The following is a 17,244-nucleotide window of genomic DNA, read 5'->3' on the forward strand; positions in this document are numbered from 1 at the left end:
AGCAAATTAAATGAAAATACTTGAACAGAATGGGACAACAGTAAGAAAAGTCCCATAATCAAGAAGTTATTCAAGGATTTGCTTACTAGGCACACAGAAAAAATATTTCTAAGTTCCTGACCATAACAAATGATTTAGTGGTAAGTATAGAATGAGAAAATTGGGCAACATCTTGACCAGGTAATGAAAGTCAACATTACCAATGAGGGGCAGATAGAAATGGTGTGCATCCATTGTAATATCCAACCAGGAATATATAACCCCAATCTAATCTTGTAAGTTTGAAATTAGCTCCAACTAAAAAATTTTAAATTAGTGATTTGGGGATCCTTTAGCACAGACATAGCATTCATAGAAAACCTAAAACATGTATAACGGGCCATGAGCTGTCAGTCTTAGTGGCACTTATAGGATGTCACTGGCAATGTAGGATGTCCAGGGGCCTCAAGCTAAGCGAATGGAGATGAAGTGACTTTCAAATTTGGTAATTTCCTGGAAATTCGATTGAGGAGCAAACATTCATTTATGTTTACCTTCTAATGAATGACTCGCAGGTCAGTTGCTCAGCCATTGTGAGTTCCGGCAAAATAATGCTTCATCCCTACACGGATCCTTGGTAAATGTTTATTTTATGAAGCTGGAAATATACCCAAGTTGCTTGCCAAGGTTTTTCCTCCTTTCTTGAAAATCTAGCCTTGGAGATGACATGGATGTGTATCAGCTGCAGGAGGGAAACACTGCCGGCCCCGGTGGATTTGCCATTGGCTGCCATATCAACTGACAGCACAAAAGGTGAAAGGGCAGTGGCCTTCTTTGATGTCCGTGGGCAGGATGTGGAACAAATGGCACTGTCAATTGTTAAAACCTTTCCTGGCACCAGCCCATCTTTGCTAACGTTCTTATCCATGCCGTGCACTGATGACTGGATGTGAATGACACACTTCCAGAGACCGACTCTGTCCTGCCCTCCCACAAGAATGGTCTGGGGATCATTTTGGGCTGGTCGGCAGCCACGCTATCTGTGCTCCCAGAACTTCATGAATTAACGGAGAAAGTCACTACCCTGGGTGCGAAACAAATGAAAGAGCTCCTCTTTTAAGCATCTTAACTAATGATTATAAATTTGCATAAGAAACTTAAGAGGTCACCCATGGACCACCAGTGGTCTACATAATATACTTTGTGAAGCAGTAAGCTAGAAGGTAAAAGAAAAACTGATCCTACAAAGAATGCCTAGAATGCATCCCAGTTCTTTAGAATTAGTTTTTGTTGATTTCTGAATGAAGCATGTTGGTGTCAACAGGGTCCACGTTTCTTTCCTTCCTTTTATATTTGGAGGCACAACTGTAAAGTCAGAGGAGTTAGATGAAACACTGGAGGCTCCCCTAGTCCAACCCTTATTGAATAATGAGATACTAAGTCATGTTAGAGAATCAAGGCCTTTCTTTTAGTGGAGAAACTGATGGTAGTTAATAAAATTGTGTCATCATCAAAGGTGAACTCACCTAAGGCCTTGAACATTTGCATTCCTCCATATTTTCCTTCAAACAGAACAGTGTTGTTTAATGGGTTGAAGGCACGGCACATTCTCACTAAAACCACTTCCAAGCAACCTATGAGAAAAAAATTTCAAATGTGTGTGTATATATATATATATATATATATATATATACACACACACACACACACAATATAAATATATATAAAGAGGTTACTACTGCATATAGGTCAAGAGACTTTAAAAAACTTTAAAACACACACATAGACACATAGACACACACATTCAGAAACACCTCAAGATTCCTTCCCAAGTAAAAAAGAACTATGTTAGAAATAAAGCTCTCTTGACGTCTATGTGAGGAATTAAAGACAAAATATACTTTAAAGGTGACTAAAATGAAGGGCAAAAACATTTTCTTCAGAAGCATACTTTTCCCCCCTATTTTTGACTGATAATGAAGTTAGTTTCAACTCTTAAATTCACCGGTGATGATAAGTGGCCCAGAAAGGAAATTTGCAGCAGGCAAGTTCAGTCTGTTAACTTTTGTAGAAGTTTTGCTGTTGGGGAAACCTGTTCTCTGCTTCAGTTTTTAACACACTGCATGTATATTTCTGCATACGATGACTTCAATAGGGACACCTTCAGGATGTTTCTTGAGGGTACCATTTATGTCCTGGTATCTTTGAAATGAGGGTTTCTTGGTCAAATAAGTTTTGGCAAAAGGCTGAACATTATTATCCACTCCAGGCAGTTATAATCAACATTCACAGGTCAAAGGCTGTTGAAGTCCCAACATGAAGGAGTTTGTACAACCCTGATGGACCTAACATTTCTGAGTTCTCTGTTAGCCCAGTGGTGGCAGGACCTTCATCTGCAGCCATAGGCAGTTGTGGTTATTGTATTCACTGTTATATCTCCATCACCTAGAAAAGTCCCTGGCACATAGTAGGTGCTTAATAAATATTTATTAAATGAATTAGTTCACTACCTTTGTTTTTCCCTCTGAACATTTACTGACATCCTGAGCAAGTACTGCAAAGTTTCTCCACATTTTGGAGAAATGGGCTTTTGCCCCACAGTGTGTTGGAAGGTGACACCCAGGCTCAGAAGTCAGAAATTTGCATGAGAACATCATATAGATGATTTGGCTACACCCATGTTGTACCCAACTGTACCCCTGGTGCCTTTCTTAATGCTGCCATGTATATTTATGTCTGTGTTTTATTTCTTTGTTCTGCTGATGTATCTGCCTTCCCTCATATGTCACCTTAGCATAGGGGCTTACGCATAAGAAGGAATCTGCAAATATTAATTGAAGTAATGCTTTTCTGAGAAAAACAATAATAGGTACCATTTATTCACTATCTACAATATGGAAGGCACTTCCCTTGACCCCTTACATTCTTCTACATTCCATGTCTCCTACCCTTAAACCCAGGTGGACCTACATGACTGCCTTGACTAACAGGTGCAGTGGAAGTAACCCTATGGGACTTTTGAAGCTAAGTCAGAAAAATGCTACACACTTCTGCCTTGCTCTCTTGAAATGCTAACTTTTGAAACCTAGCAACCATGCTGTGAGAAAGTCCAAGCAGTCGGTGGAGGATAGGAACTGAGGCCCCCCCTGAGCCCAAAGCCTTGACTGAACTCTGGGCTGTCAACCAGCACAAATTGCCAGCCATGTACATGAGCCAGTATGCAAGGAGGTCCTCCTGCCCTCAGTCAAGTTGCCTCAGTGAACACCACAAGCCATCCCTTGCTAAGCCCTGCTCAAACTGTAGCTTTGGAAGCAAAATAAATGATTATCATTGTTTGAACTAAGTCTTGGGATTGTTTTTATCCAGCAACTAATACATCAAGTTAATGTTTGAGTCAAGATTTGCACCAACTTTAATCATTTGGTAAAGAAGCAGCAGCAACTTAGAATAATTATTTTATTTGGCTCAAGTTCAAAAGGCAGCTTTTCTCCACACCTCTTTTTGTACAGTAGAAACTAATACAACGTTGTAAAGCAACTATACTCCAATAAAAATTAATTAAAAAAAAATAAGCCAGCTTTGCCAGATACTGGCTATGTGGTATTGAACACAGCCCTTCACTGCCCTGAATCTTTGCTTCCTCTTCTATACGATGGAAATAATTACTGAGCACACGAGATTAAAAGAGATGTCACAGGTAAACATAAACATATATATGTATGTTATTGCATATATATAAATTATGTTATTATTATTTGCTATAGCCCAGGACCATGAAGGTTCACATGAACACCATAGTGGTTCTTATTTTCTATTTTCAAAGGGGGCCAAAAAAGACAAATACATTTTTTTCCTGTTTGGATAATGGCAGCTGCAAGGTCAATCATGTGCAAAGTTTCCTGAGTTGCTTCCTAAGTGACTGTGCGTGTGTCAGAGAGTGTGAGGGAGAAGTGGGAGGAAGGATTAGAGCAGAGTGAGTTTCTCCCGGTGTATTCTGGCTGCAGGCTATCCTCATTAAAATGACTGGAAATGACCACAGAGGCAGAGCTCAGCTAGCCTGGATTTTTTTTCCCCCCAACAGAAGGCAAGTAGTACATTTTAGAGCCAGCTCAGCAATTCAGCCACCTTGACACGCTAATTACTAGCACTGCCTGTCAAGCTGGGTATCTCAACCTCCACAATTAATAGCTCCACTTTCAATAAGCAAAATTGTATTTGACTTCAAAGGGGAACTGAATGACTATCAGGGCATTTTTATTACTGAGAGTTTCCTTTGGGAGTTGGCTGACAGCGTGGGTGGTAAAAATGAGCTACATGTTGGATGGAGGATTTTCTAGAACTAACAGCAAGCTAAGGGTCAACCACATCCTGGTCTAAAATAGGCCCCCCATGAATCTTCTTGCTTACCTGACTTCAGAAGTAGGATTTGATCATTCTGACAGAGTTCCATGAAGCCTGTTATTCGCTTTGCAAACTCTACCACATATTGGATGGCGTGAGTGATCTGGATGGCACATTGCTGCCACAGTGCTTCCCTGGACTTCAAGAGAGAAAACACAGAATGTACATGGAGCAAAGAACAACTTGGAGACTCAGTGAAATACTCAAGGTTGCCCTAACTGGCGCTTACCTGTCACTTGGGGTCCACGGTAGAAATTTACCCACCTTTAGAAGAGAGGCAATATTTTCTAAGATATTGCTTTGACCTGTTTGAACCTTGATACACCGCAATTATCAAAGTAATGAGGCTAAAATAATGGAAATATTGCAATAGTACAAAAAGATAGGCATTTATAGTTTGTTTATTATTTTGCCTCCTTCTCCTCACCTAAACAAACTCAAGCTCTTAGTCTATTTTGTAAAATCAAACTCTTACACTGAGGAATAGCAATTTCATTCACAGGCTTCCATAAAATTATTTCCACGTGTACCTGACAGACACTAAGTCTGTAATATTTTTATGTTGTGTTCTTTTCCCAGAACTTATGGAGACTGCTTTTTGGTACAAAAAAAATTTCAAGGGAAAAGACATCAAATCAAATCACTCTCTTAAGTAATATAGAACCCTGGAAATGTATTTTGATCCTTGGGTTATTTTCTTTGGAATGGGAAACATAAATCCAAGTTATGTGTTAATTCTGTTTTTTATTGACCATAACAATACCTATGCTTTTGTCTCCTTATTCATATAAAAGTGGTAACATTTAATTATTCCACTGGAGAAAAATCAGTATGTTGTAGCCATATATTTAGATATAGATACATTTATGTATTTTATTAAAATTTCATTTACTGGTAGGTTTTGTGATTATGGATCTCAATCTTGTAGAAAATTAATGTGAGTCAAAACAACAACAACAAAAACAGCAACAAATTCCTTCTCTTAAAACCTTCTCTAATGGACACAAAAATAATCAAAATAATAACAGTAAAAATGTAGGGTGAGTTGTCCCTTTTTCTTTTGGTCCTTTTTAAACATGTAGGGCAAGAAAAAACATTCAGAATGCTTTGTTGCGTATCTTTGTAGTGTAAGTTTGCAGCTATTATTCCTGCTATGACTTTTTCAATTGCTCCTATTCCTTGCCTGGCTGCAAGAAACCACTATGAGATGTCCTAAAATCACCTGATGTGGGCACAGTCTCCCCTGTCACTCAAATAGGGCAGTGGCTTTCAGTCGGAGTCGTTTTGCCCCCCAGTGAACATCTGGCAACATCTGGAGACATTTGGGTTGTCACAGCTATGGGTGAGGGGGTGCTACTGGCACCCAGTGGGTAGAGACCAAGGATGATGCTAAACATCCTCCAATGTGCAGGGCGATCCTTACAGCAAAGAATTGTCCAGTCTGAAATGTCAACAGTGCAGAGGCTGAAAAAGCCAGAAACAGAGAAATCACAGAAAAACTTTCCTGTAGTTTCCCAGAGTACCTTGCTTTGATACGCTTTAATTTCTTCATACGTGTGGATCTGCCACGCCAGCTGGTGTAGCTCCTCCATGGTGTATTGACATGTCTCCAGATGGGACTTAATGATGTTCTGTGCAATTCGATCTATGAGAAAGAATATCAATTTGAGGGTTTGTGAATAAAATCCCACTCTGCGGAAAGAAACCTGCTGTTAATGTGTTTCCTGTAGGAATGCCTTTTGGAGATACTCCAATTGTATGAGCATGTCTTTAACATTACTATCTATTTGAAAATCTCCAGACAAACTCTTTATTGCTTTTTTTCAATTTTCAGTCTTTTAATCAAAATTAACTGCCTTTTCCTCCTCTTTTTGGTCACAAAACTGGGGTCTTAAAGTTGTAAAGTGTTCAAATAGATATTTATTTTTAAAATAAATACAAATTACCATGTACCATGTTTCTTGATTTTTGGCCTGAAAGTCCACTCACAATCTTGTAACACTTGTCACACTGTAACAGTCAGTGTAAACTCCAAAAACTTTAAAATATTTGGAAAATCACTAGATCCCCAGTGTTTATCTATCTCAGAAAGGAGGAATTGAAATATAAATGTTTTGCTTATATTTTAAAAAGGGAGGATTAAACAATAATCTAAAAAAATAGTTTTCTATAGAGGAAAGAGAAGAGAATGGGGGCACAGGGATAGAAGCCAGACTTCTCTGATGGTATTATTTTTGTAGATTTGACTTTGGAACCATGTAGATATCTTCCATAAATAATGTGAGAGGGAGATGAAATGATATGGACTCATGAGGTGATAATTTTGAAGCTGGGTCATGAGGGCCCTTATATTCTTCTTTCAAATTTTTCATAAGATAAAATGTTTCCCTGAAAAAGTTAAAAAAGAGCAAATGGTTTTATTCATAAAAAAAGTAGAAATAAGCACAATCAATTTTGGGGGGCCATTTATTCCAAATGGGTTGTATTTAGTACTGTATCTTAAATTTCGATTATTTTGGGTTTCAAGGTATGGAAGTTGAGTGATAGAACCAGACATAAGAGCTCTCCTTAACAACCTGCAGTGAGTCCCCCGAAGTTGGATAGAGCTGGCAGAAGGTCCCCTCATAATCCCCCCTCTGCTATTTGAACATGTGAAGGTGACATCTTGGAATTCTGTACTCAGGAATTCTGTAAGTGGGATGTGAGTAGAATGAAGGTGACCAAATTTTCTGCCTGGTAACTGCTCTTGGCTCATATAGAAATGGAGTTTTTCTTGTGTTTCAGGTGGTGCCATTTTAAATGCGATTTCTGTTCTTTCTAAATAGCAATATTTCATTTCTCCAGGATAATTCTCGAAGCAGTACTTAGGTACCGTTTTCTTTTTTTACCTTGCTAAGCTTCTGGTATATATGGAGGGAAATAAATTGAGTTTTAGTAATGTAGAGAATAAAAAATGTAAGCTTAAGCTTTAATGAACCTTCGAAATAAAAAATCTCATATATCCATTGCCTGGCCCATTATAAACACTGAATAAATTGTCATTATTAGGACGTTCTACATAGTTTTTCATCAGGGAAAGGAATCTGACCACCCAGTGGAGATGAAACAGAGCTATTTAATTTTGGAATCAGTGCTACTGAAGGAGGATATTTCAATATTTATTAGAGTTGTTCAATCAGAACTATAAACTGATGGATGTAGAAGATGCTACAAAATGCTAACTTATGATTATGGCTATGCTCTATTGGATTCAGCATTGAGCATTTCTAGACTTTCATTGCTTATCATGCTATAAAAATCCTTTCCTTAAAAAATCCTATATTCAAAAATTTATTGAACATCCTCCTATGTTGTAAAAAAGGGCAGGAAATATTCTATACATCATATTAAAATAGATTGGTATGTCATGGTTCATCATTTTTCAATTTCACTTGGGCAGTCTAATTACTTAGACTCTTAAAAAAACATATCTATTCCTCAGTAGGTATATAATGAAAACATAAGATTTTTATGGCTCTATAGTTTTCGAACCTTTATCTTCTTGGTGTAGTCTGTTTTCATTTGCAAAGATATACCGATTTGTCAGTAATTTACAGGCTTCAGGGTTTATAAGCAAAATTACAATTGCACTCAAAATTGCACTATGAAAAACTTTTTTTATCTGTTCCTTTACAATATCTCCTGAGAATTGCTGGCCAAGGTTTAAGAATTCCCTGGCCTTCTGCCACCAAAGTTTAGGGTTCTATGGGGTATGAGGAGTGGACGTAATAAACATGTGGGCAGATTAAGCAAAATTGAAAGTTAAATCCACATGGATGCGTTAGGACTCAGCTCAGATGGCCATTCCTGGAGAAGGTTTCCCTGCTTCCCTGCGTCCTCACACAGAAGGGCCAGCTGCCATTACACTTTAATTCCACCCCCAACTGAACCTTTATTCCAGTCAGACTCCCACTGTGCTTATTTGAATGGATGTTTCTACACCCTTCCAGATTGTGAGTTCTTCAAGAGACGGACTGCAGAACCCAGCATAGTGCCTTCGTATATTCATTCACATGTTCACAAATGCTTTTTGAGAAGCTATTATATACCAAGTTAAGGTACAGAGTTTAAAAACAGACATTTTCTTTTCTTAAAAGGATCTTATAATAATATCATGTCATATCATGACGTAACAAATGCCCTGAGCTATTGTGGAAGCCCAAAGAAGAAAGTAACTAACTCAGTCTGAGGAAGGCAGAAAACTATCCACAGAGAAGATGCCTGTTGACCTGGGTCTGAGCAGGAATTTGTCACATGAAGAGAAAGACGGACCTCAGGCAGAGGGGATGATGAAAGGGCACAGAGAGAAAACTAGCTCTGAGCTAGATAACTGCTGACATTAAACTTTACATCTTTACAATCCTTACCTTTTACAAACAATTTCCCTTTGACTGAGGAAAAAAGTGAGGTTCAGAAAGAGTGAGTGACTTTAGACCCATTTTTACAGAGCTAACAAATGGTGTTGAAATCAGCTCTGTCTTTTCCAGCAAAAAGTCTGTAGTGTTTGCAATACAGAGTGCATTGAAGAGATGGGGAGGAAGGGACTAGGGATAGACACTGTGACTGGAGATGCAACAGCTGCGTAGGCATGGCCATGGAGTTTGGATTTTACCTTGTAGGCGATTAAGAGCTAGTGGAAGCTGTGAAGCAGGAGAGTGACATGGTCAGTTTTTTGTTTTAAAAGGGTGACACTGGCCATGGCAAAGAAGACGAGATGGCATTAAGGAGTAAGTGAGACTAATCAGGCTGTTGTGAAAAATACAGACAAGATATGAGGAGCTTCTAGAACAGGTGAGAATGACAGAGACAGAGTGGAGGGGCTAGATTCAGGAGAATTCTGAAGGAGGAGGCATAGGACCAGCAGGGTGTGTGTGTGTGTGTGTGTGTGTGTGTGTGTGTGTGTGTGTGTGTGTGTGTGAGAGAGAGAGAGAGAGAGAGAGAATTAAATATAGTAGGTACTCAGCCAATGTTGAGTTAGTAAATATAATGTTGAAAATATCCATCCATCCATTTGTCCCCTCGTTTTCCACTTTATTTGACAAAGGATTTTAGAAAGCTAAGACTGACCCTTTGTTTGATGATCTTAAAGCCTAAGCACTCACGATGGTTTTAACATTAAACATGGGCAATTATTTCCCATACCCTTGTGGTGAGAAGTAAAAGGCAGATTTCTTTTTGACATAAGACATATATCAATGAAAGCTAAGACACAGTAGCAGCAGTAGCAGGAGTGATCCTTCTCCACTTCCTTTCACAGGTCTGCAGTGCAAAGGTGAGCCACGTGCAAAAACCGACTTGACCCTCTCAAGGCTCAGGCCTGGGGGTCAGTACACCACACAGTAAAGCTAGACTTGGTCCCTCGGGAGCAAGGCCTGAAGGCTCATTCTGTCGATTAGAAAGATGCATGAACATCAGAGGAGATGGTCTGCTTGGACTGAGAGTCTGCAGTTGTGAAAAGGGGAGAAGGATTTAAAAAAAAGGGACAAAAGGGAGAGACAATGAATACAGTATGCAAAGTTCGTGCTGGGAGCCAAAGGAACTTTCAAGAGTCCTTGCCTGGAAAAATAGAAAAGGTAATAGTAAACGCTGTCATCTCTAGGGACCAACCACATGAGAAAGTCCAGACAAAAAGACTGAGGTAAAAGAGCAGGGGATATGGAATCTTTCTGGGCAATCGCACACCCTTCATCCGTTTCCCTGATTTGGATTGCAGTTGCTTCTCAGAGCCCAGTTTTGGTCGGATCCTTTAACCAGCTTGGGCTGCAGAAAGCACATGTTGAAGAAGGAGTCAGCACGCACTGTGCTGGGATAATGGGTGCAAAAGAAATATGGCCCCGATGACTGAATGATGGGAAATTCTACCACCTTCAGAGGTGACGCCCATGGACTCTACACTCTCCTTTTCCTGAGACCAGGGATGAGGCTAGAGATTTCTTAAGTGGACCTGAAAATGCAGCTATATCGCCTCAGTATTTAAGATTCTGTATGTATCAGTGAGACAGAGCTTTGTCCATTTCACTAAGAGTATGTGGGCTGTTTGATAGTTAATAAAACAACATCAATGAATGAGAAAAACAATTTTATATACTCAGTCCAGTCATTCCTTTTCAATCATGATGAGGGGAAACGTAAACACTGATGCTGGCAAGGGAAAACTGGGTGTGTAATTATAGGTTAATAGTAAGTCCATGATCCTTATTTTCTGTTTGTTAATTTCATGAAAAATATCCTGCTCTCACTTTCTCTTGCATCTCTTTTTTTCCCATAAAATTGCTGTTTTATTTTTAGACTTTGACCCTTATACTATTCTTGAAGGAAGGCTTATTGGAACCCAAGACTTATAACTAATTAATAGAATTTGTAACTTCATGAGATAGAAATGACAACATGTGATTCAAATGAAAGAATAATCCTAGAAATCTTTGAAATAATTGATATAGAGATATGTTTTTGGCATAGGTTGTGGTGATGGTTTCATGAGTGTATACTTATCTCCAAACTCACTAAGTTGTAAACATTAAATACAGACAGATTTTTGTATGTCGATTATATCTCAATAAAGAGGTTTAAAAAATAATTGATATAGGCAAATATACTTTATCATTTTTGATGAAAAATATTGAAAAATATTGTTAAAATTGTTACACTTCCCTAGAAGCTTTAGCGGTAATCTTAAATCCACTTATGACAGGCAATAAGAAGAGAGAAATTAAATTTTTGAAGGGAAAACTGGAATAAAATTGATGGCAATTCTCAATACTGTGTGCAAAAATTGTAGAACCCTGGGGCTGGATCTAACCTCCTTCCTTCATTTCCAAATGGACTGTATCTAAATAATTCCAGAAATTAGTTGGGTCTCCTGTCTCTCTCTGAAACTTTGGCTCCCTCCCCCCACAGTGATCCTCATCAATCATCACTGTGATCTGTGGAATAAACCAAAGAAGTAGGAAGGAAGTCCCTCCTTAAGGTATTTACAGGTGGTTGAGATGTGCATGTATGTGTAAATATTAATAATATTTTGTGTAAATTAATTGTGTAAAAATATTTTGAAGTAATATTAAAGAAATATATGAAAAATAAATTTTGTTAAGTATTAATTCATATAGAAAAGCAAAGTCTGAAAAGAAGTCATCTAAATTGCCTAGTACTATGTAGAAAAAAGGCTACATCTGCTTATTTTGGTGAAAAGTAAGTAAACTGACAAGTAAGGTGACAATTTCTTGTTTATAACTGTAATGCTATAAAATGTGGACCAGCTTGCAGCTACTAAAATAGCAAGTGACCTTCTGCAGCTCTGATTTCAACCACTCAGCGGGTTTTTTCCACCAAAGGGGCTTATTTTAGCTCTCACTAGACATTTCAGCAAATGGCGCTCTCCAAAGGCTACAGTGTCTCAGACACGGATTGCACGGGTGGTTTCATTAGAATCCCACATCCTGGGAGCGGGGAAAGTTGAGTATATCTTTAAAAACTGCTGCTTTCAGTGTTATTACCAAGAGCACCCGTGGCCCAACTGTATCAAGGCGAGAAAGCTGAGACTCAAAGCTATATATAGCACTAGAGGGGGCTGCATCTGAAGTCCCTAATTCTTTCTCCTCCCCCTCCCTTTTTTTTTTTTTCCTCATGAGAAAGGATGGTTTCTTCTTGGTGAACTATACCCCCTATTCATTTTCCTCCATAAGGGATTTTTTTTTTTTTAAACTTGGAAGTATTCTTCTTATAATACTATATCTCAGCCTCAATCAAAATGATTAATGAATTTTTAATTTATCACTTGCCTTAAGGATCTAGAGAACTGCTCAATTCTCTGTTTAGTTTATACTACTAGTGTGAAAGGGGAATTCTTAGGGGATTCGCTTTGAATTAATGGCAGGATATCTCTATGGACTTGCTCAAGGCAAGTTTTAAGTGCCTGCATTAGGTTTTCAGAATATCAAGATTCCTCAGAATCCACACTCTGCGGCAGTAACTCTAATATATTAGAACAATTGATTTAACGGTGAAACATTTAACCAAGTGTGCATTTTGTCTTTTTGACAACAGACTACCAGTTTTATAAGTTTTTGGTCATTAAATAGAACAAGTCTGCTGGTTAGTGTGTGATAGATGACTGTCAGAGAGGACAATGTTACTTTCGAGAACTTTCTGATTTTTCTAATCTCTATTTAGAGATGATTATTTTTGGGGCATAAATAGAATTGTGCTACCAGCATAAAAACATCAATATTTAAGCTTAAAACAGCCATCTATTAGTGATCCATAGCCTCAATAGGGAGGTAATATTTTCAGCATTTAAGTTCTTCAAATTTTTTAAAGAAGAATTTAGGGCCATAAAGAACCCATAACTTATTTGTTGGCTCAGTTTCAATGTCCAACCACTCATTACTCTATTACCAGTGAATCAGGAAAGCTTCTGGTCTCCTTTTCAAACAAATTCTATTGCCAATTATTACATCAGAGAATGGCATAACTGATTTTTACTTCATGTAGATCTGAACCAAAATGTTCTTAAAGTGCTTCAGAAAAATACATTAACAAAATATAAGATTGTTATTAACTATAAAAATGATGAAAATGTGATAAAACACAACTCAATAAAATATGAACACAGAGAAAAACAGTGAAAAAAATCAGATTAATACTACAAGTAATAATATCTGGGAAAGGACTGAATGAACAGATTAATAAATAAAATGGTTAAAATCTTATCAAATTTCAGGAAGTTCAGGTGAGAGCATTTTAATAGGAAGTAATGAAAACGGAAAATAAAGCAGAAAGAAAAACTGAAATAATCCATAGGGCATTTGTATTTAAGCAGAGTATATCCAAAGGAAAAAACATCATACACAGCAAAACAAATTAACTATCTACGAGGGTGCCTTCTTAATAATTTAATAGTGGAAAGCTGTCTTGGATCACAAGTGTTTTGTTTCATTGCAATAGTGCATGTCTAGTTTTGGGGAAATTACAGTTCCCTTTCTTCAAACTAGCTAAGAAAATTAAGAATATATTATAAAAACATTACCTTTTGAAGCTAACTTTCATAGTAAAAGACCTCCTTCACAGAACAATCAGAAAAGATCAACATACTTCAATGCCTTAGAATTGGTGCGTTTTAAGGAAAGCAGCTTGTAGGATGGAGGAAGCCAATATGAACCCATTGAGCCTTTTATTTCATGCCCTTTGGGAAGTCACTTAACATTTTAAAGTCTTAGTTTCTTTGGGTTTGATTTTCTATCCATAGAAAGATTTGGTAGCAGTGATATTTTCTAAGGGCTGTGTAAAAGCATGGCGACTTGAGTCTAAGGGGCTAAATAGGAATTTCTCTTCCTTTTGACTCAGGAGGGAGAAGTCTTGCAGAGTTACAGAAGGTGAGAGTACAGCTCACAGTCTTAAAAGTACTTGAAGTGTCTTAGAACAAACAAAAACAAGATAATCTAGAGCCCATGAAAATATTTCCCTACTCTCTTTTAAAAAGTACACCTCCACACATTACCCAAAGGACACTTAGCGGGTCACAGATGATGAAAACCTAATTACGGAAATTGCTCACGGCCATCATTAGGATTGACCTTTACTATTTGGATTTTGTTGACATATGGATTGACCGTTAATTTAAACAGAAGCAATCCCTCCCCAACCTTACCCCCTTTTGGAAATGTAGCCAATATAATTCTGACCTTTAGGAAGAACTAATTCAGGAGAAATCTTTGGAGGCAATTTTTACATTTTCAAACATTTACTCTAAATTTTTAAAAGTAATGATTGCTTAAATAATACATTTAATTGACTAATGCTTTAAAATAAGTGTTTTCTAAATAGTCTAGCACCAAATGTTCCTGGAACAAACCTGTCTGAAAACCAAATAGCAGTTCCACAATAGTCTGCATAAATAGGGCTCAGATTTAAATAATAAATTTCTTCTTCTCAGTAGTAAGGGTATATCATCATATATCCTTATCTATAGCTTACATCCTAAAATAAAATAAACAAAAAGTCTTTCCAGCTAGAAACATTTCCAACAGGTTTCCCCACATTTGTAAGTATCACAGAAATAAATCCTGTACTGGTTGGCAGAGAGAGCCTGTTAAGTTGGTTGTATAACATGGTAATGAAAACCAAAGTGTATCAAGCTCCATCAACCTGGCCATCAATTGACATTTCTGTGTCCCATAGCCTATGTGGCATTTTAACCCCAACCAGCTCTTCCCAAAATAGGTGTTTGAAAAGGTGGCTAAAGCAGTACCTATTCACCCCAGTCAGTGGAAAAGTGATTCAGAGCTCTTTCTAAGAGTAAGTGTCAAGCTTGCAATGCGGGAAATACTAGTCAACAGTGGGGCTGTTTCAGAGATTGTCTTATAAGCATAAACATTCCCTCCTTCAATAAGTCATAGGTAGAACCTCATGAAATCTCCTTCCCTCTTCCTTACTGCAGAATATTTCATATCTACTATGGCTTTTGAAACTGAGTGCATAAACTGGAATTGGTTTTCCAATAGCTTCCCAATAGCATTTTTTTTTTTTTTTTGGTTGGTGGATTTTAGACTCTTCTTAGGAAGTTCTGAATTCTGAGTCAAAAATTAATCCCAAACTAGTATCTCCAGGGGAAGTGTACTGAGGAAGATCAGTTTTGCACAATTTCAACTCAAAATAGAAAAGGTGATTTAAAAGATTTACCTAATCCAGTGAATGCTAGCACATAAGGAAAGCTGTACTGACAGAGGTACAAGCATATATTGGTTAATCTGCATACAGGTACTATAAATAGATATGCAGGTTTATAAGTACTTCAACTGAGCATATATGTGTGTATTGCTTATGATGTAAATCATGCTTATATATGTTTAGAGCCTTGCTGGTCACAAAGTGCTTTTGTATACATTATGCCATTTATTCCAGTTGTGGAGAATCATTGCACTGAGCATGACAGTAGAGTGACTACAACATATTACTAGGTGAGTTAAGACATCTTTTTCAGGTTGTTAAAGGATATCTAGAAATATATGGATTTGAATGACTCTAGGGAAGAACTACAGTGTCCTCTGTCCCAGGATGCTCCAGAATATTTCATGGCCATGGACTAGTTAATACTATAGTTGTGACCATGGTAAAGATCCCAGAAGTGTGACAAATTGAATTGATTAGCCCAGTCCCCACACTTGGGCAATTCCTTTTTTTTTTTTTTTTGAGATAGAAGACAGGATTCTGGAAATAAGCAGCCTCTTGGGATGTAGTCTATGGGAAGCAGAGAACAAGGTAGTATGAAAATTTCAGAGGAGTCAGGTAAATCCCTCTCAAGTGACCAAGGTGATCTGGGTAGGCCTGGGGCTCAGTCAAGACCATATCTTTATTGTTTTGTCCCCCTTTTTCTTTCAACAGGGGTTTGGGGAGGTGGTCAGGTTGAAGTGGGCCAGAGAGGACGGGTCGATTTGCCCTGAAGTATCCATACAGCGGCTCACTCTTTACTTTGTACATGAACTAGGGATGGTTTGAGATTGGCCACCAGCCTCTCATTGATCAGCTCCTGGTTGTCCTTGATGTTCATTTTTTTTTTTTTTTTTTTTTTTTTTTTTTTTTTTTTTTAGGAGCATGGATGAAGAGAAGAGGCTGGTGCACACTTCTGATGTGACTGTGGTTATTAACTTTATAGTTGACAGGGTCATTCCACCCCATGGAAATTCCCAAGTGTGGTCCTACTCCTTGAGACAATTGTTTCAGCATCGGTCAGGATTGCCTAGTTGCCTGTAAGTCCCCTCCCCTCCTCTCCACTACCCTGCCCTTCTCCTTGGGAAGTGGCTGTAACAAAGGGAATATTTGTGCACATGGCCAAAGCTCCCACCAGGAGTTGGGAGAACCATAATCCTTCAAAGTCATTGAGCCCATCTGCCTTATTTTTCAGATGAAGAGACTGAGCTCCAGAAAGCTGAACTAATTTTGAACAAGTTCACATGGCTAGTATGTGAACTAGCCATCAGGAGTCCCAATTTCTATGTCCTTTCCCTAAACTGTCTGCATAGGACCTGTGTTTGGGTGAAGGTGACAGGGGTGTCAGATGACAATGGAAGTTCACAAGATGTCTTCCCTCAAGGCAAGAAAGAAAGAACTAAGACACTGGATTTTCATGTCCCTTACTGCTTGAATGATTTTTCTCATTAGTTTAGTCTACTTTTGTTCATTTTAATGACTTACTAGGCACTTGCTCCTAAATTGAATGCCTACCTGTATTTGATAAAGGTGTCACCAGAGGACATAGGAAATACATAGCTGCAGTTAAATTCTATTCTCTGTACCATTTCTGAGTGAGTAGTTGAATATGCTTAATAGGTTTAAGCAGTTGTAAAATATTTACCTGTAAAAGTGTATGTCATTGAAGCTGCTGCCTTATGACCATAGCACCTGCTTGGGGTTCTTAATAAATAACAACTGAAACACCAAAAACTTTTACAGAATTTCCCCCAATAAAACAGCACTAAAAATACCTTCTATGTGTCCAGGTAGCCTTGATGAAAAAAATAGTACATTACAGGGATTAGATCACCTTTAGGCTAATCCCTTTTTGTAATCTCCTCTATTAATACTCAGCTTCTGTAATAGATGAATTTGCTAAAAAAAAAGAGGTTTATTTCTATTTTTGATGTTTAAAATTCCAGGCTCCATAAATAGACCACAAAAGGAATATGAAAGTAAATCTACATTTAAGATTACACAGGAGGGATCAATGAATTCACATTTCATTGTCTTTATCTGGAGAGAAAATTACTGAACAGCAAACTCAGATAATGTTTGTAAAAGACAATCTATCCCCTTAGCACTGAAACTAATTTG

The 17,244-nt window shown here is 37.9% G+C and overlaps 1 protein-coding gene across 3 annotated transcripts in view; it reads right to left on the bottom strand.

Annotated features, from left to right (window-relative positions):
* Window positions 1–17,244, bottom strand: part of RORB (RAR related orphan receptor B) — a 352,150-nt gene that overhangs the window by 39,679 nt on the left and 295,227 nt on the right. For all 3 annotated transcript variants that reach the window (XM_082471044.1, XM_082471043.1, XM_082471042.1), the window contains 3 exons: window positions 5,904–6,025; window positions 4,387–4,519; window positions 1,506–1,613 (listed from right to left, as the gene is read on the bottom strand). In XM_082471044.1, coding sequence (XP_082327170.1) covers window positions 1,506–1,613; window positions 4,387–4,519; window positions 5,904–6,025 — 363 coding nt within the window. The remainder of the gene's footprint in view (window positions 1–1,505; window positions 1,614–4,386; window positions 4,520–5,903; window positions 6,026–17,244) is intronic.

Source organism: Balaenoptera physalus (assembly GCF_965194825.1).
Source record: "Balaenoptera physalus genome assembly, chromosome: 7".
Taxonomy (NCBI): domain Eukaryota; kingdom Metazoa; phylum Chordata; class Mammalia; order Artiodactyla; family Balaenopteridae; genus Balaenoptera; species Balaenoptera physalus.